The sequence below is a fragment of the Ranitomeya variabilis genome, chromosome 2 (assembly GCF_051348905.1).
Source record: "Ranitomeya variabilis isolate aRanVar5 chromosome 2, aRanVar5.hap1, whole genome shotgun sequence".
Taxonomy (NCBI): domain Eukaryota; kingdom Metazoa; phylum Chordata; class Amphibia; order Anura; family Dendrobatidae; genus Ranitomeya; species Ranitomeya variabilis.
Window position 1 is genome coordinate 850,503,514 of NC_135233.1, and position 24,102 is coordinate 850,527,615.

General features: G+C 44.3%; 1 protein-coding gene across 1 annotated transcript in view; it reads left to right on the top strand.

The window, feature by feature from the left end:
• LOC143808017 (tenascin-X-like) overlaps positions 1-24,102 on the top strand; it is a 332,081-nt gene that overhangs the window by 186,578 nt on the left and 121,401 nt on the right. The window contains exons 31-32 of the mRNA XM_077290219.1: positions 815-1,066; positions 19,094-19,336. Coding sequence (XP_077146334.1) covers positions 815-1,066; positions 19,094-19,336 — 495 coding nt within the window. The remainder of the gene's footprint in view (positions 1-814; positions 1,067-19,093; positions 19,337-24,102) is intronic.

Sequence of the window (24,102 nt, forward strand, 5' to 3'; positions counted from 1 at the left end):
CAGATTACCATCAATCCCCAAATGCACCATTGTGCTCTATGCTCCATGATCCTGTTGCTTCTTCATTTGTAGTCCTTCTATAGATGACTTTTAATAAGTCCTAACGACTGCATCCCAGGAAAATACAAGAAGACCAGTCATGTTGGAGATGCTTTGACACAATTCTCTAACCAGCAACATTTGGTGTACCACTTTGACAAAGTCACCCAGATTCTTACTCTTGTCTATTTTTCTTAATTCCAACAAATCCACTGAAAGAACTGAGTGTTCATGTATATTCTAATGTATCTGATCCTTTGACAAACGCTATCGTCAACAGATAATCAACGTTATTTACTTCACATGTCACCTGCCATTAGTTTCAATGCTTGATTGGTTTATGTGTGCATACAATTTTTTTTTTATTATTATTCTCATTAAATTTCACTTTTTTCATCACCGGTGACTATAGTTTCCTGACTTGCTTCCTTCCACTTTTCTTTGGCAAGCAGATTTTACATTTCTATTGCCAACACAGTAATGGCAGCACACAATTACGGCTTCTACTACTTTTTACCAGTTTTTGTTGACAAAATGGCATTCTTAGTATGGCTCTTCTACATATTAAAGTTACTTTAATAAAATAATATATTTATACACAGATCTAGTGAGCATTAAGTGCTTCCATACATTTCACACATGAAATAAACATTGAATAGATTGGGAAAAATAACCAGGTAACTAAATATAAGGAATATGTAATAAGAAGTATGCTTCTTTATGTGTGTGAGACAAAATATATTGTATAATTTACATGAATTACTTATAATTACAGGACCAGCCACTGTAACCGAGCTAAAAGTCTCTATAATAAACAGCAGCACAATATATGTCAGCTGGCTGCTTCCAGAAGGTAATAGAAGCTCCTATCTGGTAGAAGTGATAGGAGATCCACCTCAGAGCTTCACAGTGCTTTCTGAATCGGTAATTATTACTAACCTCAACATTGTGAACCAGTACACATTGCGGATCACTGCAGTTGCCGGTAATGGAGTTCAAGGCGGAAGCAAGGAGCTTGTTATATTAGGTGAGTGAGCATTAATACATTTTAATATTCAACACATCATTTTTTCTTATCTGGCTACAGGAATTGTTTGGACACTTACCAACCTCCCTTAGTTAGGCCGGCGTCACACTAGCGAGTTTTACAGATGTATGAGAGGTGCAGAAAATACGGATTGCATACGGTACAATGATTCTCTATGGCCTAGCTCCTATCTGCCGTATTTTACTGATCCGTATTATACGGTCTTGTACGGCCGTAGAAAATCGCAGCATGCTGCGTTTGTCACCGTATTGCTCCAAAAAAATCGCCAATGAAAGTCTATGGGGGCGTGAAAAATACGGATTACACACGGACCGTGCGTGTGACTTGCGAGAAATACGCAGCGGTGTTCTCTAGAAAAGCCGGCAATTCAGTGCGGTGTACAGTAAAATCACACTGACAGAATAGAATAGAATAGAATAGGTAGCGGACTAAATGTCTACACATAGAATAGGTATATATATATATATATATATATATATATATATATATATATATATATATCAGTGAGACACAGATATATATATATATATATATATATATATATATATTTATATTTCATACAGCGCTAGATATCATAAAAGCCGGTAATTCAATTGTCAGCTTTTTCTTTCTCCTTTACAAAACCAACAGGATATGAGACATGGTTTACATACAGAAAACCATCTCATATCCCTTTTTTTTTTGCATATTCCACACTAGTAATGTTAGTAGTGTGTATGTGCAAAATTTGGGCGCTGTAGCTGCTAAAATAAAGGGTTAAATTGTGGAAAAATTTGGCGTGGGCTCCCACGCAATTTTCTCCACCCCAGAAAAGGCACATGTGGAAGCTGTGCCTATTCTGGCACATGGCCACTCTCTTCCCACTCCCGTGTAGCGGTGGGATATGGGGTAATGAAGGGTTAATGTCACCTTGCTATTGTAAGGTGACATTAAGCCAGATTAATAATGGAGAGGCGTCAATTATGACACCTATCCATTATTAATCCAATAGTACGAAATGGTTAATAAAACACACACACATTATTTTAAAGTATTTTAATGAAATAAAGACACAGGGTGTTGTAATGTTTTATTATACTCTTAATCCACCTAAAGACCCTCGTTCTGTAAAAAAAGGAAAAATAAAAATCAACAATATCCCATACCTTCTGTCATTCTGGAACGTCCCACGATGTAAATCTATCTGAAGGGGTTAAATCATTTTACAGCCAGGAGCTATGTTAAAGCATGTGTGCTCCTGTCTGTAAAATGTTGTGAATGAATGGAGTGCAGGGGAATGTCCTGTAGTTACCTTGAGTCGCGGTGATGCGCCCTCTGCTGGATGTCCTCATATGAACTTACATCGTGGGACGTTCCAGAACGACAGAAGGTATGGGATATTGTTGATTTTTATTTTTCCTTTTTTACAGAATGAGGGTCTTCAGGTGGATTAAGAGTATAATAAAACATTACAACACCTTGTGTCTTATTTCATTAAAATACTTTAAAATAATGTGCGTGTGTTTTATTAACCATTTCGTACTATTGGATTAATAATGGAAAGGTGTCATAATTGACGCCTCTCCATTATTAATCTGGCTTAATGTCATCTTACAATAGCAAGGTGACATTAACTCTTCATTACCCCATATCCCACCGCTACACGGGAGTGGGAAGAGCGTGGCCAAGTGACAGAATAGGCGCAGCTTCCAGATGTGCCTTTTCTGGGGTGGCTGGGGGCAGATGTTTTTAGCCAGGGGGGCCAATAACCATGGACCCTCTCTAGGCTATTAATATCTGCCCTCAGTCACCGGCTTTACCACTCTGGCGGAGAAAATTGCGCGGGAGCCCACGCCAATTTTTTCCGCGATGTAACCCTTTAATTTAATAGCTATAGCGCCCAAATTTTGCACATACACACTACTAACATTAGTAGTGTGGAATATGCAAAAAAAAGGGATATGAGATGGTTTACTGTATGTAAACCATGTCTCATACCATCTCGGGTTTGTGAAGGAGAAATGAAAAGCCGGCAATTGAATTACCGGCTTTTAAGCTATCTCGCGCTGAATTAAATATAAATACAGTACATATATATATATATATATATATATATATATATATATATATATGTCTCAATGACATATATATATATGTTTAGATACTGTATATATGTTTTAATGAACATTTGAGCCCATAAATCCATTAGATGTCGGTTTTGCAAGCCTGCGAGAAAATATCGCATTACGGATGCCATACGGATTACATACGGAGGATGCCATGCGCAAAATACGCTGACACACCCTGCCTACGGATGACATACGGACCACTATTTTGGGAACATTTCTGCGTATTACGGGCGTAAAAAACGGACCGTATTTTCATACGCTGAGTGTGACGCCGGCCTTATGTTTTATCTATACTCTAGATTTTATCCAGTTTAATAGGGTATACAAATTGGCTCTTATCCAAAACATGCAGTAGATAGCTGTCTCTCTAGTGCCACTTAGTGTTACACTAGCAGTATGTGGTCAGTATTTTACCTCAGTATTTGTAAGTAGGGTTGAGCGACTTTCATTTTTTTAAGATCGAGTAGGGTTTTGGGAAACCCGATTTTGTCCAGAGTCGAGTCGAGTGCAGTCGGCCGATTATCGCTAAAAGTCGGGGATTGACCGAAACACGAAACCCAATGCAAGTCAATGGGGAAGCATAGTCGGCAGTGAGTGGAGGCCAGGAAAACACCTACAGTGCCCATTTTAATGCCAAAAACATCCATTCTTGTTTCTGAAGCTTGCCAATCTTAATTAACTGTATAATAATAGTTGGGCATAGGGAATTGGGGGAAAGTTGTGGGGGGAGTAGGGCTGGCTCAAGTTTTTCGTGGGCCCAGGAAATGCGGACTACGTCACGGCGGTGTTGCAGGGAAAGGTAAGTATTTAAAAGTTGCAAGTGCTGTGATCCTGAGCAAGCAGGGGGGGGCCCACTCGTTCGCATTGCCACTGGCACAGGGCCCCTCAAAGTACGGCGGTGTGTTTGCATGGCGGGGGCGCCTCCCACCAGCAGCGACACTTTTGCGTACTCTGAGGGGCCCTGTGCCAGTGACGTCGCCAACGAGTATGCCCCCCCACCTGATGAAGGAACCTGCACTTTCATCTGCACCTTCCTCTTTGTCCCTGTGTAAGGTGGTATAACATGCGGGAAGGGGAACCTTACTTTCAGCAGGGTCAGATTCTGGCTGTGTAGAGTACAAGGGGAATGTAGTGGTCTAGGTCAATGTACCAGCAGACTCATTTAGCAGTGGCTGGGCAATGGGCAGGATGAGGAAGAAACAGATATAGGGCCAAAGAATAAAGTAGGCTACATGCAGTTCAAAATTGGTAACAGGACTAAACAGGCGGCATTGCTTTGTTCAGTGGAGTAGCAAACCCAAGAGCAGCAGACATTGTTTCAAGGGCCTAACCACACTAGTAGGCCAAATGCAGTTTAATATCTGATAGTATAGGGCGAAAGCCAGAATGTGGAAGCTCAGCTTTGTTCAGTTGAGGACAACACCAGGGAGGGGCAGACACCTTTAGTAGGCCGGAAAAGCCTATTGCATTTTTTAAAATGGTAATTTGGAGCAGAAGGTTGAAGCTCAGCTTTATTTAGTTGAGGGCAACACCAGGGAGGGGCAGAAGCCGTTAGTAGGCCCTAACCACCATTTTTTTTTTTTAAAACCACTTAATGAGAGCCGGAAGGTTGAAGCTCAGCTTTATTTAGTTGAGGACAACACCAGGCAGGGGCACACAGACAGACACCTTTAGTAGGCCGGAAAACCCTATTGCATTTTTTAAAATGGTAATTTGGAGCAGAAGGTTGAAGCTCAGCTTTATTTAGTTGAGGACAACACCAGGCAGGGGCACACAGACAGACACCTTTAGTAGGCCGGAAAAGCCTATTGCATTTTTTAAAATGGCAATTTGGAGCAGAAGGTTGAAGCTCAGCTTTATTTAGTTGAGGGCAACACCAGGGAGGGGCAGAAGCCGTTAGTAGGCCCTAACCACCATTTTTTTTTTTTAAAACCACTTAATGAGAGCCGGAAGGTTGAAGCTCAGCTTTATTTAGTTGAGGACAACACCAGGCAGGGGCACACAGACAGACACCTTTAGTAGGCCGGAAAAGCCTATTGCATTTTTTAAAATGGTAATTTGGAGCAGAAGGTTGAAGCTCAGCTTTATTTAGTTGAGGACAACACCAGGCAGGGGCACACAGACAGACACCTTTAGTAGGCCGGAAAAGCCTATTGCATTTTTTAAAATGGTAATTTGGAGCAGAAGGTTGAAGCTCAGCTTTATTTAGTTGAGGGCAACACCAGGGAGGGGCAGAAGCCGTTAGTAGGCCCTAACCACCATTTTTTTTTTTTAAAACCACTTAATGAGAGCCGGAAGGTTGAAGCTCAGCTTTATTTAGTTGAGGACAACACCAGGCAGGGGCACACAGACAGACACCTTTAGTAGGCCGGAAAAGCCTATTGCATTTTTTAAAATGGTAATTTGGAGCAGAAGGTTGAAGCTCAGCTTTATTTAGTTTAGGGCAACACCAGGCAGGGGCACACAGACAGACACCTTTAGTAGGCCGGAAAAGCCTATTGCATTTTTTAAAATGGTAATTTGGAGCAGAAGGTTGAAGCTCAGCTTTATTTAGTTGAGGGCAACACCAGGGAGGGGCAGAAGCCGTTAGTAGGCCCTAACCACCATTTTTTTTTTTTAAAACCACTTAATGAGAGCCGGAAGGTTGAAGCTCAGCTTTATTTAGTTGAGGACAACACCAGGCAGGGGCACACAGACAGACACCTTTAGTAGGCCGGAAAAGCCTATTGCATTTTTTAAAATGGCAATTTGGAGCAGAAGGTTGAAGCTCAGCTTTATTTAGTTTAGGGCAACACCAGGGAGGGGCAGAAGCCGTTAGTAGGCCCTAACCACCCTTTTTTTTTTTTAAAACCACTTAATGAGAGCCGGAAGGTTGAAGCTCAGCTTTATTTAGTTGAGGACAACACCAGGCAGGGGCACACAGACAGACACCTTTAGTAGGCCGGAAAAGCCTATTGCATTTTTTAAAATGGTAATTTGGAGCAGAAGGTTGAAGCTCAGCTTTATTTAGTTTAGGGCAACACCAGGGAGGGGCAGAAGCCGTTAGTAGGCCCTAACCACCCTTTTTTTTTTTTAAAACCACTTAATGAGAGCCGGAAGGTTGAAGCTCAGCTTTATTTAGTTGAGGACAACACCAGGCAGGGGCACACAGACAGACACCTTTAGTAGGCCGGAAAAGCCTATTGCATTTTTTAAAATGGTAATTTGGAGCAGAAGGTTGAAGCTCAGCTTTATTTAGTTGAGGGCAACACCAGGGAGGGGCAGAAGCCGTTAGTAGGCCCTAACCACCATTTTTTTTTTTTAAAACCACTTAATGAGAGCCGGAAGGTTGAAGCTCAGCTTTATTTAGTTGAGGGCAACACCAGGGAGGGGCAGAAGCCGTTAGTAGGCCCTAACCAAAGTTGAAGGCCAAATGCAGTTTAATTTCTGATACTATAGGCCGAAAGCCAGAAGGTGGAAGCTCCGATTTAGACAGTGGAGGACAATTTGAATTAGGGACTGCAGACAGACTTAGTAGGCTGTCCCCTGTGGACCATGCATCCACCACATTAACCCATTGCGCCGTAATGGACACGTAATCTTCCGTGGCCATGCCTACAGGTCCATGCGTCTGTTGTCAGGTGCACCTTTGTACTCACAGATTGCCAGAGTGCATGGACAATGCGGTCTTCTACATGCTGGTGGAGGGTTGGGATGGCTTTTCTCGCAAAAGAAGTGTCGACTGGTTAGCTTGTAGCGTGGTACAGCGTAGTCCATCATGGCCTTATTAATAGTAAATAAAATATATAACTAGGCTCTATGAACTTTTAAATAGGTTCCAGGGGTACACGGGCAGCATTGGTGTGGTCAGTGGAGGAGTATTGCAAGTAGGGGCTGCAGACAGGCTATCAAAGGCCTAAAATAACAAACAGTAGGCAGTCATGGCAGTTTTACATCGGTTACATGGATACACAGGCAGGCACTCCAGGCAGCATTGTGGTCAGTGGAGGAGTATTGCAAGTAGGGGCCGCAGACAGGCTATCAAAGGCCTAAAATAACAAACAATAGGCTCATTGCAGTTTTACAGCGGTTACATGGATAGACGGGCAGGCAGCTTGGTGGTGAGTGGAGGAGTATTTAAAGTAGGGACCGCAGACAGGCTATCAAAGGCCTAACATAACAAACAATAGGCTCATGGCAGTTTTACAGCGGTTACATGGATACACGGGCAGGCAGCTTGGTGGTCAGTGGAGGAGTATTTAAAGTAGGGACCGCAGACAGGCTTCAAAGGCCTAACATAAGAAAATGGGCTGGCTGTAGGCACTTTATAATTGGTTCCAGGGGTACACGGGCAGCAGTGGTCTGGCCAGTGGAGGACTAGTGGAAGGAGGGACCGGAGACAGGCTTCAAAGGCCTAACATAAGAAAATGGGCTGGCTGTAGGCACTTTATAATTGGTTCCAGGGGTACACGGGCAGCAGTGGTCTGGTCAGTGGAGGACTAGTGGAAGGAGGGACCGCAGACAGGCTTCAAAGGCCTAACATAAAAAAATGGGCTGGCTGTAGGCACTTTATAATTGGTTCCAGGGGTACACGGGCAGCAGTGGTCTGGCCAGTGGAGGACTAGTGGAAGGAGGGACCGCAGACAGGCTTCAAAGGCCTAAAATAACAAACAATAGGCTCATGGCAGTTTTACAGCGGTTACATGGATACACGGGCAGGCAGCTTGGTGGTCAGTGGAGGAGTATTTAAAGTAGGGACCGCAGACAGGCTTCAAAGGCCTAACATAAGAAAATGGGCTGGCTGTAGGCACTTTATAATTGGTTCCAGGGGTACACGGGCAGCAGTGGTCTGGTCAGTGGAGGACTAGTGGAAGGAGGGACCGCAGACAGGCTTCAAAGGCCTAACATAAAAAAATGGGCTGGCTGTAGGCACTTTATAATTGGTTCCAGGGGTACACGGGCAGCAGTGGTCTGGTCAGTGGAGGACTAGTGGAAGGAGGGACCGCAGACAGGCTTCAAAGGCCTAAAATAACAAACAATAGGCTCATGGCAGTTTTACAGCGGTTACATGGATACACGGGCAGCTTGGTGGTGAGTGGAGGAGTAGTGCAAGGAGTGTCTGTCCCAGTACTCCCAAAATATAAATAGATGTTAATGTCTTGCAAAACAACCAAAACAAAAAAAAAGGTGGCATACTTAGGTACAGGGGTGGGCTCATCTGCTGAGTTTCTGACATAGTAATTTGGCAGTAACTATTTAATGGTGCCAATATAGGACACAGACACAGACTACTTTAAGTTGCATCGTAGATGTCTACAAATTTGTATTGTCAGTGCCAGACATTGAATGATGTCAGCGAATAGACTAAAGATTGGTGGAGATGTGCGACATAATTTTGCATGTGGTAGAGCACATTTTGAGCTGGGGTAGGGGGGAACTCTCTAGAGGCCGGCGGGACCGCCCCAGGGCCCCTCATGTTACAACGGTGTGTCTGACGTTGGGTGTGCACCACCACCGCCAGAGACACTACATTGTACTATGAGGGACCCAGTAGCAATGCCGTCAACCAAAAGCGAGCACACCCACCTCTTCAGACAAACAGCAGTCTCACGGGTGCTTGCGCCAAGTCGCGATACCACGGCCCCGTGTGGGGAGTTTGGCCATTTAGGGAGGTGTAAACATGTCGTATGCTGTACAATCAGCTGCAGCAAATTAGACATTAGAAAAGTAATTCACAGGCAAGAGCCTTTCATAGGAAAGCTAGGTGTCGGCCGGGCAAGGTGGGGCAAAAGATTTCGAAATCCAGTTGTGGTTCATTTTAATGAATGTTAGATCGTCAACATTTTGGGTAGCCAGACGAGTCCTTTTTTCGGTTAATATTGAACCTGCAGCACTGAATACTCTTTCTGATAGGACACTTGCTGCCGGGCAAGCAAGCTCCTGCAATGCACATTCTGCCAATTCTGGCCAGGTGTCTAATTTGGAGGCCCAGTAATCAAATGGGAATGACGGTTGAGGGAGAACATCGATAAGGGATGAAAAATAGTTAGTAACCATACTGGACAAATGTTGTCTCCTGTCACTTTCAATTGATGCAGCAGTACCTGTCCTGTCTGCGGTCATAGCAAAATCACTCCACAACCTGGTCAGAAAACCCCTCTGTCCAACGCCACTTCTGATGTGTGCACCCCTAACACTCCTAGTCTGCTGCCCCCTGGAGCTCGTGTGAGAACGATCACGTGCGCTGTGTGCTGGGAATGCCTGAAGCAAACGGTCAACAAGAGTTGATTGTTTGGTTGCTAATATTAGTTCCAAGTTCTCATGTGGCATAATATTTTGCAATTTGCCTTTATAGCGTGGATCAAGGAGGCAGGCCAACCAGTAATCGTCATCGTTCATCATTTTCGTAATGCGTGTGTCCCTTTTTAGGATACGTAAGGCATAATCTGCCATGTGGGCCAAAGTTCCAGTTGTAAAATCTCCGGTTGTGATTGGTTGAGGGGCAGTTGCAGGCAAATCTACGTCACTTGTGTCCCTCAAAAAACCAGAACCCGGCCGTGACACGCAACCAATTTCCTGTGCCCCCGGGAAAGGTTCGGCATTAAAAATATACTCATCCCCATCATCCTCCTCGTCCTCCACCTCCTCTTCGCCCGCTACCTCATCCTGTACACTGCCCTGACCAGACAATGGCTGACTGTCATCAAGGCTTTCCTCTTCCTCTGGTGCAGACGCCTGCTCCTTTATGTGCGTCAAACTTTGCATCAGCAGACGCATTAGGGGGATGCTCATGCTTATTACGGCGTTGTCTGCACTAACCAGCCGTGTGCATTCCTCAAAACACTGAAGGACTTGACACATGTCTTGTATCTTAGACCACTGCACACCTGACAACTCCATGTCTGCCATCCTACTGCCTGCCCGTGTATCCTCCCACAAATAAATAACAGCACGCCTCTGTTCGCACAGTCTCTGAAGCATGTGCAGTGTTGAGTTCCACCTTGTTGCAACGTCTATGATTAGGCGATGCTGGGGAAGGTTCAAAGACCGCTGATAGGTCTGCATACGGCTGGCGTGTACAGGCGAACGTCGGATATGTGAGCAAAGTGCACGCACTTTGAGGAGCAGGTCGGAGAACCCAGGATAAGTTTTCAATAAGCACTGCACCACCAGGTTTAAGGTGTGAGCCAGGCAAGGAATGTGTTTCAGTTGGGAAAGGGAGATGGCAGCCATGAAATTCCTTCCGTTATCACTCACTACCTTGCCTGCCTCAAGATCTACTGTGCCCAGCCACGACTGTGTTTCTTGTTGCAAGAACTCGGACAGAACTTCCGCGGTGTGTCTGTTGTCGCCCAAGCACTTCATAGCCAATACAGCCTGCTGACGCTTGGCAGTAGCTGGCCCATAATGGGACAACTGGTGTGCAACAGTGTCATCTGCCGATGGAGTGGTTGGCAGACTGCGTTCTGTGGAAGAGCTGTAGCTTCTGCAGGAGGACGAGGAGGAGGAGGAGGAGGGGGTGCGAACGCCTACAGCCAACTGTTTCCTAGACCGTGGGCTAGGCACAACTGTCCCTAAATTGATGTCGCCTCTGGACCCTGCATCCACCACATTCACCCAGTGTGCCGTGATGGACACATAACGTCCCTGGCCATGCCTACTGGTCCATGCATCTGTAGTCAGGTGCACCTTTGTACTCACAGATTGCCTGAGTGCATGGACGATGCGCTGTTTAACATGCTGGTGCAGGGCTGGGATGGCTTTTCTGGAAAAAAAGTGTCGACTGGGTAGCTCGTATCGTGGTTCAGCGTACTCCATCAGGGCTTTGAAAGCTTCGCTTTCAACTAACCGGTAGGGCATCATCTCTAACGAGATTAGTCTAGCTATGTGGGCGTTAAAACACTGTGTACGCGGATGCGAGGATAAGTACTTCCTTTTTCTAACCAGAGTCTCATGTAGGGTGAGCTGGACTGGAGAGCTGGAGATCGTGGAACTTTCGGGTGTGCCGGTGTACATGGCAGACTGAGAGACGGTTGGAGACGGTATTGTTTCCGCCGGTGCCCTAGATGCAATATTTCCTCCTACAAAACTGGTGATTCCCTGACCCTGACTGCTTTTGGCTGGCAAAGAAACCTGCACAGATACTGCCGGTGGTGCGGAAAATGGTGGCCTTACAGTGACGGAAGGGATGTTGCGTTGCTGACTAGCTTCATTGGCCGAGGGTGCTACAACCTTGAGGGACGTTTGGTAGTTAGTCCAGGCTTGAAAATGCATGGTGGTTAAGTGTCTATGCATGCAACTAGTATTTAGACTTTTCAGATTCTGACCTCTGCTTAAGCTAGTTGAACATTTTTGACAGATGACTTTGCGCTGATCAGTTGGATGTTGTTTAAAAAAATGCCAGACTGCACTCTTCCTAGACTCGGATCCCTTTTCAGGGATTGCAGACTGAGCTTTAACCAGATGGCAACGCTGTGCTCCAACAGGTTTTGGCTTTGACACGCGTTTTGGGCCAGATACGGGCCCGGCAGATGGAACCTGTTGCGATGTTGATGCCTGCTGCGGCCCCTCCTCCACCTCCGCTTCTGAACTACTGCCGCCTGCACCCTGTTCCCCCAATGGCTGCCAATCGGGGTCAATAACTGGGTCATCTATTACCTCCTCTTCGAGCTCGTGTGCAACTTCGTCTGTGTCACTGTGTCGGTCGGTGGTATAGCGTTCGTGGCGGGGCAACATAGTCTCATCAGGGTCTGATTGTGGATCTGTACCCTGAGAGGGCAATGTGGTGGTCTGAGTCAAAGGAGCAGCATAGTACTCTGGCTGTGGCTGTGCATCAGTGCACTCCATGTCAGAATATACTTGTAATGGGCATGGCCTGTTAAATGTTTCACTTTCTAAGCCAGGGACGGTATGTGTAAAGAGCTCCATGGAGTGACCCGTTGTGTCGCCTGCTGCATCCTTCTCTCTTGTTGTAGTTTTTGCTGAGGAGGACAAGGAAGCGACTTGTCCCTGACCGTGAACATCCACAAGCGACGCGCTGCTTTTACATTTACCAGTTTCGGAAGAGGAGGCAAAAGAGCTAGAGGCTGAGTCTGCAATGTAAGCCAAAACTTGCTGTTGCTGCTCCGCCTTTAAAAGCGGTTTTCCTACTCCCAGAAAAGAGAGCGTTCAAGGCCTTGTGTAGCCTGACGACGAAACTGGCTCCACAGCTCCAGACTTAGGTGGAATATTTTTATCCCCACGACCACCTGATGCTCCACTACCACTACCATCATTACCAGCTGACAATGAACGCCCACGACGACCTCTTGCACCAGACTTCCTCATTGTTTTAAAATCTTAACCAAAGTAACTTTATTTGTTGCTGTCAAACAACTTACACGGTGAGCTATAACTTCAGTATGATTTCAATATCCCTTAACAGGTTGGTGAGACCACAAGGAAAATCAGGCACAATGTTACACACTCTGTTTTCTGTGGCACAAAATCACAGAGATGACACACACGCAGGACTGTCACTCAAGCACTAATGTCAATATTAATCTCCCACCTAATTTATTTATTTTTTTTTCTCAGGGAGACTTTAGAAACCAAATAATATTAAAAAAAAAAAAAAAAAAAAGGCTTTCTATGGCCCACAATTAGAGAGAGAGAGGTGGCACACCCAGGAGTCAAGACTGGCGCACAAGCTGAAAGGGCAATATTACTCTCCCACTGTTTTTTTAAGTTTTTTTTTTATTTCAGGGAGACTTTAGAAACCAAATAATAAAAAAAAAAAAAAAAAAAAAAATAGGCTTTCTATAGCCCACTGAATGAGAGAGAGAGGTGGCACACCCAGGAGTCAAGACTGGCACACAAGCTGAAAGGGCAATATTACTCTCCCACTGTTTTTTTATGTTTTTTTTTTTTTTTTCAGGGAGACTTTAGAAACCAAATAATAAGAAAAAAAATAAATAAATAAATAGGCTTTCTATAGCCCACTGAATGAGAGATAGCACACACAGCAGTGGCACACAAGCCCTGACTGAGGCCAATATTTTTCTCCCACTGATTGATGTAGTGTTTTTGTGTTGAGGTAGATTTTAGAACACAAATCAAGGAAAAAAAAAAAATGCTTTCTATGGCCCACTGAATGAGAGAGAGGTGGCACACCCAGGAGTCAAGACTGGCACACAAGCTGAAAGGGCAATATTACTCTCCCACTGTTTTTTTTATGTATTTTTTGTTTTTTAAGGGAGACTTTAGAAACCCAATAATATTTAAAAAATAAAAATAAATAGGCTTTCTATGGCCCACTGAATGAGAGGGAGAGAGGTGGCACACCCAGGAGTCAAGACTGGCACACAAGCTGAAAGGGCAATATTACTCTCCCACTGTTTTTTTATGTATTTTTTTTTTTTCAGGGAGACTTTAGAAACCCAATAATATTTAAAAAAATAAATAAATAGGCTTTCTATGGCCCACTGAATGAGAGGGAGAGAGGTGGCACACCCAGGAGTCAAGACTGGCACACAAGCTGAAAGGGCAATATTACTCTCCCACTGTTTTTTTATGTATTTTTTTTTTTTCAGGGAGACTTTAGAAACCCAATAATATTTAAAAAAATAAATAAATAGGCTTTCTATGGCCCACTGAATGAGAGGGAGAGAGGTGGCACACCCAGGAGTCAAGACTGGCACACAAGCTGAAAGGGCAATATTACTCTCCCACTGTTTTTTTATGTATTTTTTTTTTTTTTCAGGGAGACTTTAGAAACCCAATAATATTTAAAAAAAAAAATAAATAGGCTTTCTATGGCCCACTGAATGAGAGGGAGAGAGGTGGCACACCCAGGAGTCAAGACTGGCGCACAAGCTGAAAGGGCAATATTACTCTCCCACTGTTTTTTTATGTATTTTTTTTTTTTCAGGGAGACTTTAGAAACCCAATAATATTTAAAAAAATAAATAAATAGGCTTTCTATGGCCCACTGAATGAGAGGGAGAGAGGTGGCACACCCAGGAGTCAAGCCTGGCACACAAGCTGAAAGGGCAATATTACTCTCCCACTGTTTTTTTATGTATTTTTTGTTTTTTAAGGGAGACTTTAGAAACCCAATAATATTTAAAAAAATAAATAAATAGGCTTTCTATGGCCCACTGAATGAGAGGGAGAGAGGTGGCACACCCAGGAGTCAAGACTGGCACACAAGCTGAAAGGGCAATATTACTCTCCCACTGTTTTTTTATGTATTTTTTGTTTTTTAAGGGAGACTTTAGAAACCCAATAATATTTAAAAAAATAAATAAATAGGCTTTCTATGGCCCACTGAATGAGAGGGAGAGAGGTGGCACACCCAGGAGTCAAGACTGGCACACAAGCTGAAAGGGCAATATTACTCTCCCACTGTTTTTTTATGTTTTTTTTTTTTTTCAGGGAGACTTTAGAAACCAAATAATAAGAAAAAAAATAAATAAATAAATAGGCTTTCTATAGCCCACTGAATGAGAGATAGCACACACAGCAGTGGCACACAAGCCCTGACTGAGGCCAATATTTTTCTCCCACTGATTGATGTAGTGTTTTTGTGTTGAGGTAGATTTTAGAACACAAATCAAGGAAAAAAAAAAAAATGCTTTCTATGGCCCACTGAATGAGAGAGAGGTGGCACACCCAGGAGTCAAGACTGGCACACAAGCTGAAAGGGCAATATTACTCTCCCACTGTTTTTTTATGTATTTTTTGTTTTTTAAGGGAGACTTTAGAAACCCAATAATATTTAAAAAAAAAAAAAAATAGGCTTTCTATGGCCCACTGAATGAGAGGGAGAGAGGTGGCACACCCAGGAGTCAAGCCTGGCACACAAGCTGAAAGGGCAATATTACTCTCCCACTGTTTTTTTATGTATTTTTTGTTTTTTAAGGGAGACTTTAGAAACCCAATAATATTTAAAAAAATAAATAAATAGGCTTTCTATGGCCCACTGAATGAGAGGGAGAGAGGTGGCACACCCAGGAGTCAAGACTGGCACACAAGCTGAAAGGGCAATATTACTCTCCCACTGTTTTTTTATGTTTTTTTTTTTTTTCAGGGAGACTTTAGAAACCAAATAATAAGAAAAAAAATAAATAAATAAATAGGCTTTCTATAGCCCACTGAATGAGAGATAGCACACACAGCAGTGGCACACAAGCCCTGACTGAGGCCAATATTTTTCTCCCACTGATTGATGTAGTGTTTTTGTGTTGAGGTAGATTTTAGAACACAAATCAAGGAAAAAAAAAAATGCTTTCTATGGCCCACTGAATGAGAGAGAGGTGGCACACCCAGGAGTCAAGACTGGCACACAAGCTGAAAGGGCAATATTACTCTCCCACTGTTTTTTTATGTTTTTTTTTTTTTTTAAGGGAGACTTTAGAAACCCAATAATATTTTAAAAAAATAAATAAATAGGCTTTCTATGGCCCACTGAATGAGAGGGAGAGAGGTGGCACACCCAGGAGTCAAGACTGGCACACAAGCTGAAAGGGCAATATTACTCTCCCACTGTTTTTTTATGTATTTTTTGTTTTTTAAGGGAGACTTTAGAAACCCAATAATATTTAAAAAAAAAAATAAATAGGCTTTCTATGGCCCACTGAATGAGAGGGAGAGAGGTGGCACACCCAGGAGTCAAGACTGGCACACAAGCTGAAAGGACAATATTACTCTCCCACTGTTTTTTTATGTATTTTTTGTTTTTTAAGGGAGACTTTAGAAACCCAATAATATTTTAAAAAAAAAATAAATAGGCTTTCTATGGCCCACTGAATGAGAGGGAGAGAGGTGGCACACCCAGGAGTCAAGACTGGCACACAAGCTGAAAGGGCAATATTACTCTCCCACTGTTTTTTTATGTATTTTTTGTTTTTTAAGGGAGACTTTAGAAACCCAATAATATTAAAAAAAAAAAATAAATAGGCTTTCTATGGCCCACTGAATGAGAGGGAGAGAGGTGGCACACCCAGGAGTCAAGACTGGCACACAAGCTGAAAGGGCAATATTACTCTCCCACTGTTTTTTTATGTATTTTTTGTTTTTTAAGGGAGACTTTAGAAACCCAATAATATTTAAAAAAAAAAAATAAATAGGCTTTCTATGGCCCACTGAATGAGAGGGAGAGAGGTGGCACACCCAGGAGTCAAGACTGGCACACAAGCTGAAAGGGCAATATTACTCTCCCACTGTTTTTTTAGGTATTTTTTTTTTTCAGGGAGACTTTAGAAACCAAATAATATTAAAAAAAAAAAAAAAAAAAATAGGCTTGCTATAGCCCACTGAATGAGAGATAGCACACACAGCAGTGGCACACAAGCCCTGACTGAGGCCAATATTTTTCTCCCACTGATTGATGTAGTGTTTTTGTGTTGAGGTAGAATTTAGAACACAAATCACGGAAAAAATAAATAGGCTTTCTATGGCCCACTCAGTGAGAGATGGCACACAGAGGGATGGCACTGTAGCAGAAATGCCAATCTTAATCTCCCACAAAAAAAACAAAAAAAAAACAGGGACTGTCCTACAATTACTATCTCCCTGCAGTAATGTAAGCCAGGTATGGCAGGCAGCAATAGGAGTGGACTGATGCACAAATTAAATAAAAAGTGTGGACAAACAAAAAAGATAGCTGTGCAGAAAGGAAGGAACAAGAGGATATGTGCTTTGAAAAAAGCAGTTGGTTTCCACAGTGGCGTACACACAGCAATACAGCTATCACGGAGCCTTCTAGGGCAGCCCAATGAGCTACAGCGCTGAGGGGAAAAAAAAAAAAAATAGCTTCCACAGTCCCTGCACACCGAAGGTGGTGTTGGACAGTGGAAATCGCTGCAGCACAAGCGGTTTCGTGGTTAGTGGACCCTGCCTAACGCTCTCCCTGCTTCTGACGAAGCGGCAGCAACCTGTCCCTAAGCTCAGATCAGCAGCAGTAAGATGGCGGTCGGCGGGAACGCCCCTTTATAGCCCCTGTGACGCCGCAGACAGCAAGCCAATCACTGCAATGCCCTTCTCTAAGATGGTGGGGACCAGGATCTATGTCATCACGCTGCCCACACTCTGCGTTCACCTTCATTGGCTGAGAAATGGCGCTTTTCGCGTCATTGAAACGCGACTTTGGCGCGAAAGTCGCGTACCGCATGGCCGACAAGCACAGGGGTCGGATCGGGTTTCATGAGACGCCGACTTAGCCAAAAGTCGGCGACTTTTGAAAATGATCGACCCGTTTCGCTCAACCCTATTTGTAAGCCAAAACCAGGAGTGGAACAATCAGAGGAAAAGTGTAACAGAAACATATGCACCACTTCTGTATTTATCACCCACTCTTGGTTTTGGCTTACAAATACTGAGGTAAAATACTGACCAAATACTGAACGTGTGAACATGGCCTAAGGCTATGTTGTCACAATGAGTTTTTAGTGAGTTTTTGATGTTTCAAATTATCTTCAGCATCACTGCATCTTTAGGTACATTACAGTAGACGAGGTGCGATCCAGCGAAAAAAGGTTGCGTTCCATGTATATACCGTATTTTTTGGCATATAAGACGCACCATCCTATAAGACGCACCCCAAATTTGGGGTGAAAAATGCAGAAAAAAAGATTTTTTATAAGATGGGGGTCCATCTTATTGTCCGAATTTTAAGATCTCTTACCTGAGGGCAGGCAGTGGCAGAGCAGGGTCACAGGAGGCATGGTGGTGGCAGAGGTGAGGTGATGCTGAGGTGCGGTGGGCGGAACGGCATGCACCTGAGCAGGGTCCCATCCTGCTTAGGTGGGCGACGCCATGGCCTGGTGTCCATGGGGAGGTTGCTGTGGCGGTGGCAGACGTGCGGTCACTTCCTCAGGTGGCAGCGGCCAGGGTCCCTTCCACATTTGAGGTGACGCCACAGCAGTAGTGAAAGAGAGTAGCAGAGCTGGGTGGTTTTCCTGGTGGCGGCGGGCTTACCGGCATTGTGGCGGCGACAGAGGTGCGGGCATGATGTGGCACGGTGAGCTGTATGGCGTGAGCAGGTCCCATCCATATTTGAGGTGAATCCGCGGCCCGGTATTGATGGAGAGCAGCAGCGCTGGTGAGTTACGGTATTTTCTGGTGGCGGCGGCCATCTTGCTGAGGCCGCGCGTGCGCAGATTCACTACTCTGCGTCCCAGGGCTTCAGGAAAATGGCCACCGCGATCTCCATCTGCGCACGCGCGGCCTCCCGCGGCCATTTTCCTGAAGCCCTATGAAGAAGCACAAGCCTTTAAGGGGCAAACTTTCAGAATGTACTGACAATACAATGAAAGTGCAATGTACACAATATCAAGATTTGGGTCTGCCTGCCGATTTGCATGGTCGTCACTTGACTGCTAGAATGAAATTTGTATTCTGTGTGCACTGGGTGGGAGAATAGGGTTCCACAGGGGTGCGATGCTGCGGGCCCGGTGAGGTAAAGCAAAGTACATTGCTTTCCCAGCCGCCATTTTCCTGAAGCTGTGGGCAGCCAGAGATGGCACATGCACAGACTGTGATCTCGCCCCAGCTGTGTGCTTCAAGGAAATGGCCACTGGATGCAGCGCTTGCACAGCTTGAGATCTTGGCCAGGCCGAGATCCCAGTCTGCACATGCACCGCCTTTGGCGGCCCAAAGCTTCAGGAAAATGGCTACTGTGGAAGAAATGCACTCTGCTCTGCCTCACCGCCAACATCGGGCCTCCTGTGTGGCTCTGCTTCTGCTTCTATCGGCTTCCTGAGGAAAGGACCCTGCCTCCTGTGATCCTGCTCCACCACAACCTAAGCTACTTTTGGACTATTATACGCACCCACCATTTTCCTTCTAAAGTTGAGAGAAAAAAGGTGTGTCTTATAGTCTGAAAAATACAGCATGTAAAAAACTTTATTATGATGTATTGCTTCTTCCTCAATTGCAGGAAACATCACTGCTACACTCATCACTACTACCTCTTTCTGGCTAAACTGGGATTCCTATTTTGGTGAGAATACAACTTACAGCATTTCTGTCTATGGAGAACCATCCAGCAACTGGACTGTGAATACTACAGCAATACAGATCACTAATCTGACATCTGGGAATTTCTACAACATACAGATTTCTGCATATAATAGATTTTTGGTTTTATATGGTTTCGTTGGTCAGATCAGTCTGTACACACGTAAGTACTATTTGTTCTTTTCTTTCTTTTTCTATTGGCTGATAACATATGTAGAATTTTAGGTAAGACTAAACAGAAATTTATGGTATACAGCCTAAACAGAGTGGGATTAACAGGAATGTGTTGGGAAGTGGTCTTTCTTGTCATCATAGTGGATCAATACTTGGGCTTTTTCAATCAAAACTCATATTTATTTTGAGTAAAAATACAAAACAAAAACAAAACAAAATCATTAGCCCAGCGAAGTAGAGATTGGATTGAATCTCCCTTTTGGCACAAGTAGCCAGTCCTGCACATCTTCCCCACATTCCCTTCAATACACAATATTCCATTACCCAGAATCACAGAGTCTTAAAAACACACACAGTTGGATGCAAATGATAAAAATATATATATTACAGCCCCAGATGCTAATTTTGTGTTCTTTAAGTGTCAGGGCAAAGCATTATCATACTGTAAACAAGGCAGCCGCAGGACACTGCGCTCATCATCAGAGCATATGTCCTATACTGTGGCTGCATCAGCTGTGAACTGGGCATGCCCTGGACGATCAGCTGCGAGACATGCAGAGACGGCGACTCAAATATAGTATTTGAGCACGCTGGAGATACTTTTGTTAGCACCCAAGCACAGCGTCGGACTGGAGGACCTTGGGCCCACCAGAGAAAATCATTCTTGGGGCCCACTATGTAGCTTCATAGAAATAAATACAAGACCAGCAATTGTGTGGTAAAACATGCAAAAATCAGGGATCAGGGTGTAATATAAGGTTGTACATGTCCTAATTATGTAGCAGGGGTTGGGGTAGCCCCCTCATAGAATATAAAGTAGCCCCTTCATAGAATATAATGCAGCCCCCCTTATGTAATATAATGTAGCCCCCCTCATGGAATATAATACATCCTCCCTCACAGAATATAATGCAGCCCCCTCATAGGGTATAATGCAGCACCCCACAAAATATAATGCAACCCCCTCATAAGGTATAGTTCAGCCCCCAATATAATATAATGTGGCACCCTCATAGGGTAATATGCAGCCCCCTCATATAGTATAATGCAGCCCCCCATAGAATATACTGTAGCCCCCTCATAGGACATAATGCATACCCTCTCATATAGTATGATGTAGCCCCCAGAATTTAATGTAGCCCCCTAAGAGAATAATGCAGCCCCCCACAGAATATAAGGTAGCCCCCTTAAAGTATAACACAGCCCCTTCATAGGGTATAATGCAGCTCCCCTCATAGGGTATAATGCAGCCCACCTTCCACCTTCCACCTTCCACCTCCATCATTGTCCTCATCACCGCCTCCATCATTGCCTTCTCACCCACCACTCCTATCATTGCCCATTCCACCTCCTCCATCATTGCCTCCTCCATCACCACCACTGTCCTTTCCACCACTACCATCATTTTCCTTTCCACCACCTCCATCATTGCTTTCTCCCCCACCACCTCATTATTGCCCATTCCACTACCTCCATCATTGCCTCCTCCCCCACAACCACCATTGTCTTTTCCACCACTACCATCATTTTCTTTTCCACCACCTCCATCATTGCTTTCTCCCCCACCACCCCATCATTGCCCATTCCACCACCTCCATCATTGCCTCCTCCCCCACAACCACCATTGTCTATTCCACCACTACTATCATTGTTCTTTCTACCACAACCATCATTGCTTTCTCCCCCACCACCCCTTCATTGCCCATTCCAACACCTCCAGCATTGCCTCCTCACACCACCACCATCATTGTCCTTTCCATCACAACCATCATTGCTCTCTCCCCACCACCCCACCACCCCATCATTGCCCATTCCACCACCTCCATCATTGCCTCTTACCTCACCACCCCATCATCCTTTCCACCACCACCAACAATGCCTTCTCCCCCACCATCCCGTCACTGCTCTCTCCGTCACCCACTTCATTGCCAAACTCCAATTCAAACATCTCCAATACACACAGCAGTGTACACCCCCCACACACACACACAGCACCGCACCACATACACGCATGCAGGCAGACAGACAAACACACAGCACCACTCACCTCTCTGCACGTTCCCCACAGCCGCATCACATCCCGGCAGCATCTTTGTCACCGGCAGTTTTCTCTCTGAAACAGCCACGCTGATTGATGGCATCACCCAGCTGCGCTGTGTCAAACAGGAAGAAATGGGCAGGAAGCAGGACAGCATCATATTCCTGCAGCTCCGCTTCGCTGCCAAGCTGCAGGGATCGCTCCTTGCCCGCCAATTGCCCTCAGGGTTAGCCGCCCTGCAGTGGCCCACCTCTGGGGCCCCGATGCAGCCACACTAGAAGTTTTAGCCTCAGCCTGTGGTATTCACTCCTCTCCACACCCATGGGAGCATGGGGAAATGTGAATATTAATTTCTCTTTAGCAGCGGGGACAGGCTCCTGTTTCCAACTGTTGCTCAGCTGGCACCAGGCAGGCACCCCTGACTCAGGGGCCCCATAGCAGCTGGGTGTGCCACTATTAGCAACATGCCACTGGCTGTGGGCCCCTGGAGCAGCGGGGGTCATAGGCAGCTGCTGGCCAGTATGCCAGCAGGTGTCAATGCCTGGGCCCACTGGAGAATCCTCCGTTTCTCTGGTGGGCCAATCCAACCCTGCCCAAGCGTGCTGGGATAACACCTTATCTGATCATATTCGCTCATCACTAATGATAACCTGATCTCACTGCAGAGTATAAGTTGCTTGAGCACAGCAGACATAAGTGTGAATACACCTCAGATGCTGAGAAACTTGTGCTAAGCTGTGGTGTGGGAGTTGTTTATTTCCTGCCATGTCGGTGCCTGTTTATGATTGGTCAGCATCATACGTGGGGTGAAATTCATGCCTGCAGTGAAAATTGTCTGATAAAATCCAATTGGACTTCACAAAAGTAAACTCATTAGGTTCCAAATACTTTTATTGCTAATATCTCAGCAATGGAGAGGCAAAATAATACAAAAATGGTTTATTCCACTCTACATCATGTGTTCAGTTCAACAAGAAAAATTTGGTGAACGGTCCTCATTAAGTACAGTATAGGGGAAAATCTAAGTGCTTGATCCGAAACATAAACTGCTATTAGTGTAGAAATTTTAACCAAGTTATGATAATGCCAGGGCACAGAAGATTTAAATAGATCCATCGAAATTCCCAGCCATCCCCACTAAGTAACTCATCACGGCTAAATGGGAAGGTAGGATTGAACCACAGAGAGGTGATTATGTGACAGCTTCCAAGGCTTAAGTCCATAAAGATTAATGCTACAATATGATTCAGAGGAAGGCAAAATCCCTATGAAACAGCTGTCTCTTGTCTCATTTTGTATTACAGAGAAACGCTAAATATGGTACTTAAAAAATCCCTGAATTACCAACAATGTTGCTTGATACTGCCATAATAATTGAAGCTGATTCAGAGTGCAGGATTGTATCTGAATACAATTTTTCTTCTATTATGAGGATACAATTGATAAGGGAAATTGACACATTAGGGCACCTAAGATAAAAATACATAAAAATTCCTCATTGGTTCAAGGTACAGATGATTACACTAATGCTTATCTTAAATTTAAAGAATTTGTCCACTAGTTTAAAACAATGACCCAACAGCTCAAATTGTGATAAGATTAAAATAGCCATTACTCTTTCTAAATCTCATGCAACCTCAGTGGTGTTGCTCAAGTGGTCTCCACAGGTCATGGCACAATAACGTCACAGCCATCATTCATTTGACTGCTGCAGCCAATCTTTGACCTCTATATCACCAATTATGGGCTACAGGGCTACCATTAGGAATTTCGGGGCCCCATACTGGTAACATTTTTGGGGCCCCCTTAAGACTCCCCCCAGGCTCTACCCCAGCCCCGCTTCTACCCCTCAAACCTTCTACAGTCCCACCTCCCACTCATAGGAAAACTCCACATCTGCACAATGTCCTCACCAATCACACATTAACAGTTACCATCGCCAGATCACACATATAGCCAGCATCTTTTGTTTTGGCCAAAAGATTTTTTAAGCTGCCACTACAACAAGGTAGACTCTTTTGACCGGGTCCTACTCTACTCTAACCTATTAAACATTTGTTAAAATATGTAATACAATTTAGGTATATTTTTATTTATTTTTCAATTTTTAAAATAACCAATAATATCACATACAAGGGACAAATACCATTACTCCATGATCAGATCACATATTACCACCACAGTGACTGGATAATATCATATACAAGGGACAAATACCACCGCACCATGTCCAGACCACATATTACCACCACATGCTGAGCAATAATACCACATACAAGGAACAAATACCACCACACCATGACCAGACCACATATTACTGTCAACAAGTGACCAAATAATAGCACATACTAGGGACAAATACCACCACACTATGGCCAGACCAAATATTACCACCACATGGTGACCAAATAACAGCACATACAAGGAACAAATACCGCCACACCATGACTGGATAACATATTACCACCACATTGTGACCAAATAACAGTACATGCAAAGAACATATACCGCCACACCAAGACCGGACAAAATATTACCACCACATAGTGTCTGAATACAGCAATACTGATCAGTAATAAGAAAAAACACAATACTAATATCACAATGTGTCATTATACACAAGAGATCTGTACATAGTATGCAGTGTCCTGGTACAGGTAATATAGTGATTAACGGTGACATTATAAACAGGAGCTATGTATACAGTATCGGTGTAC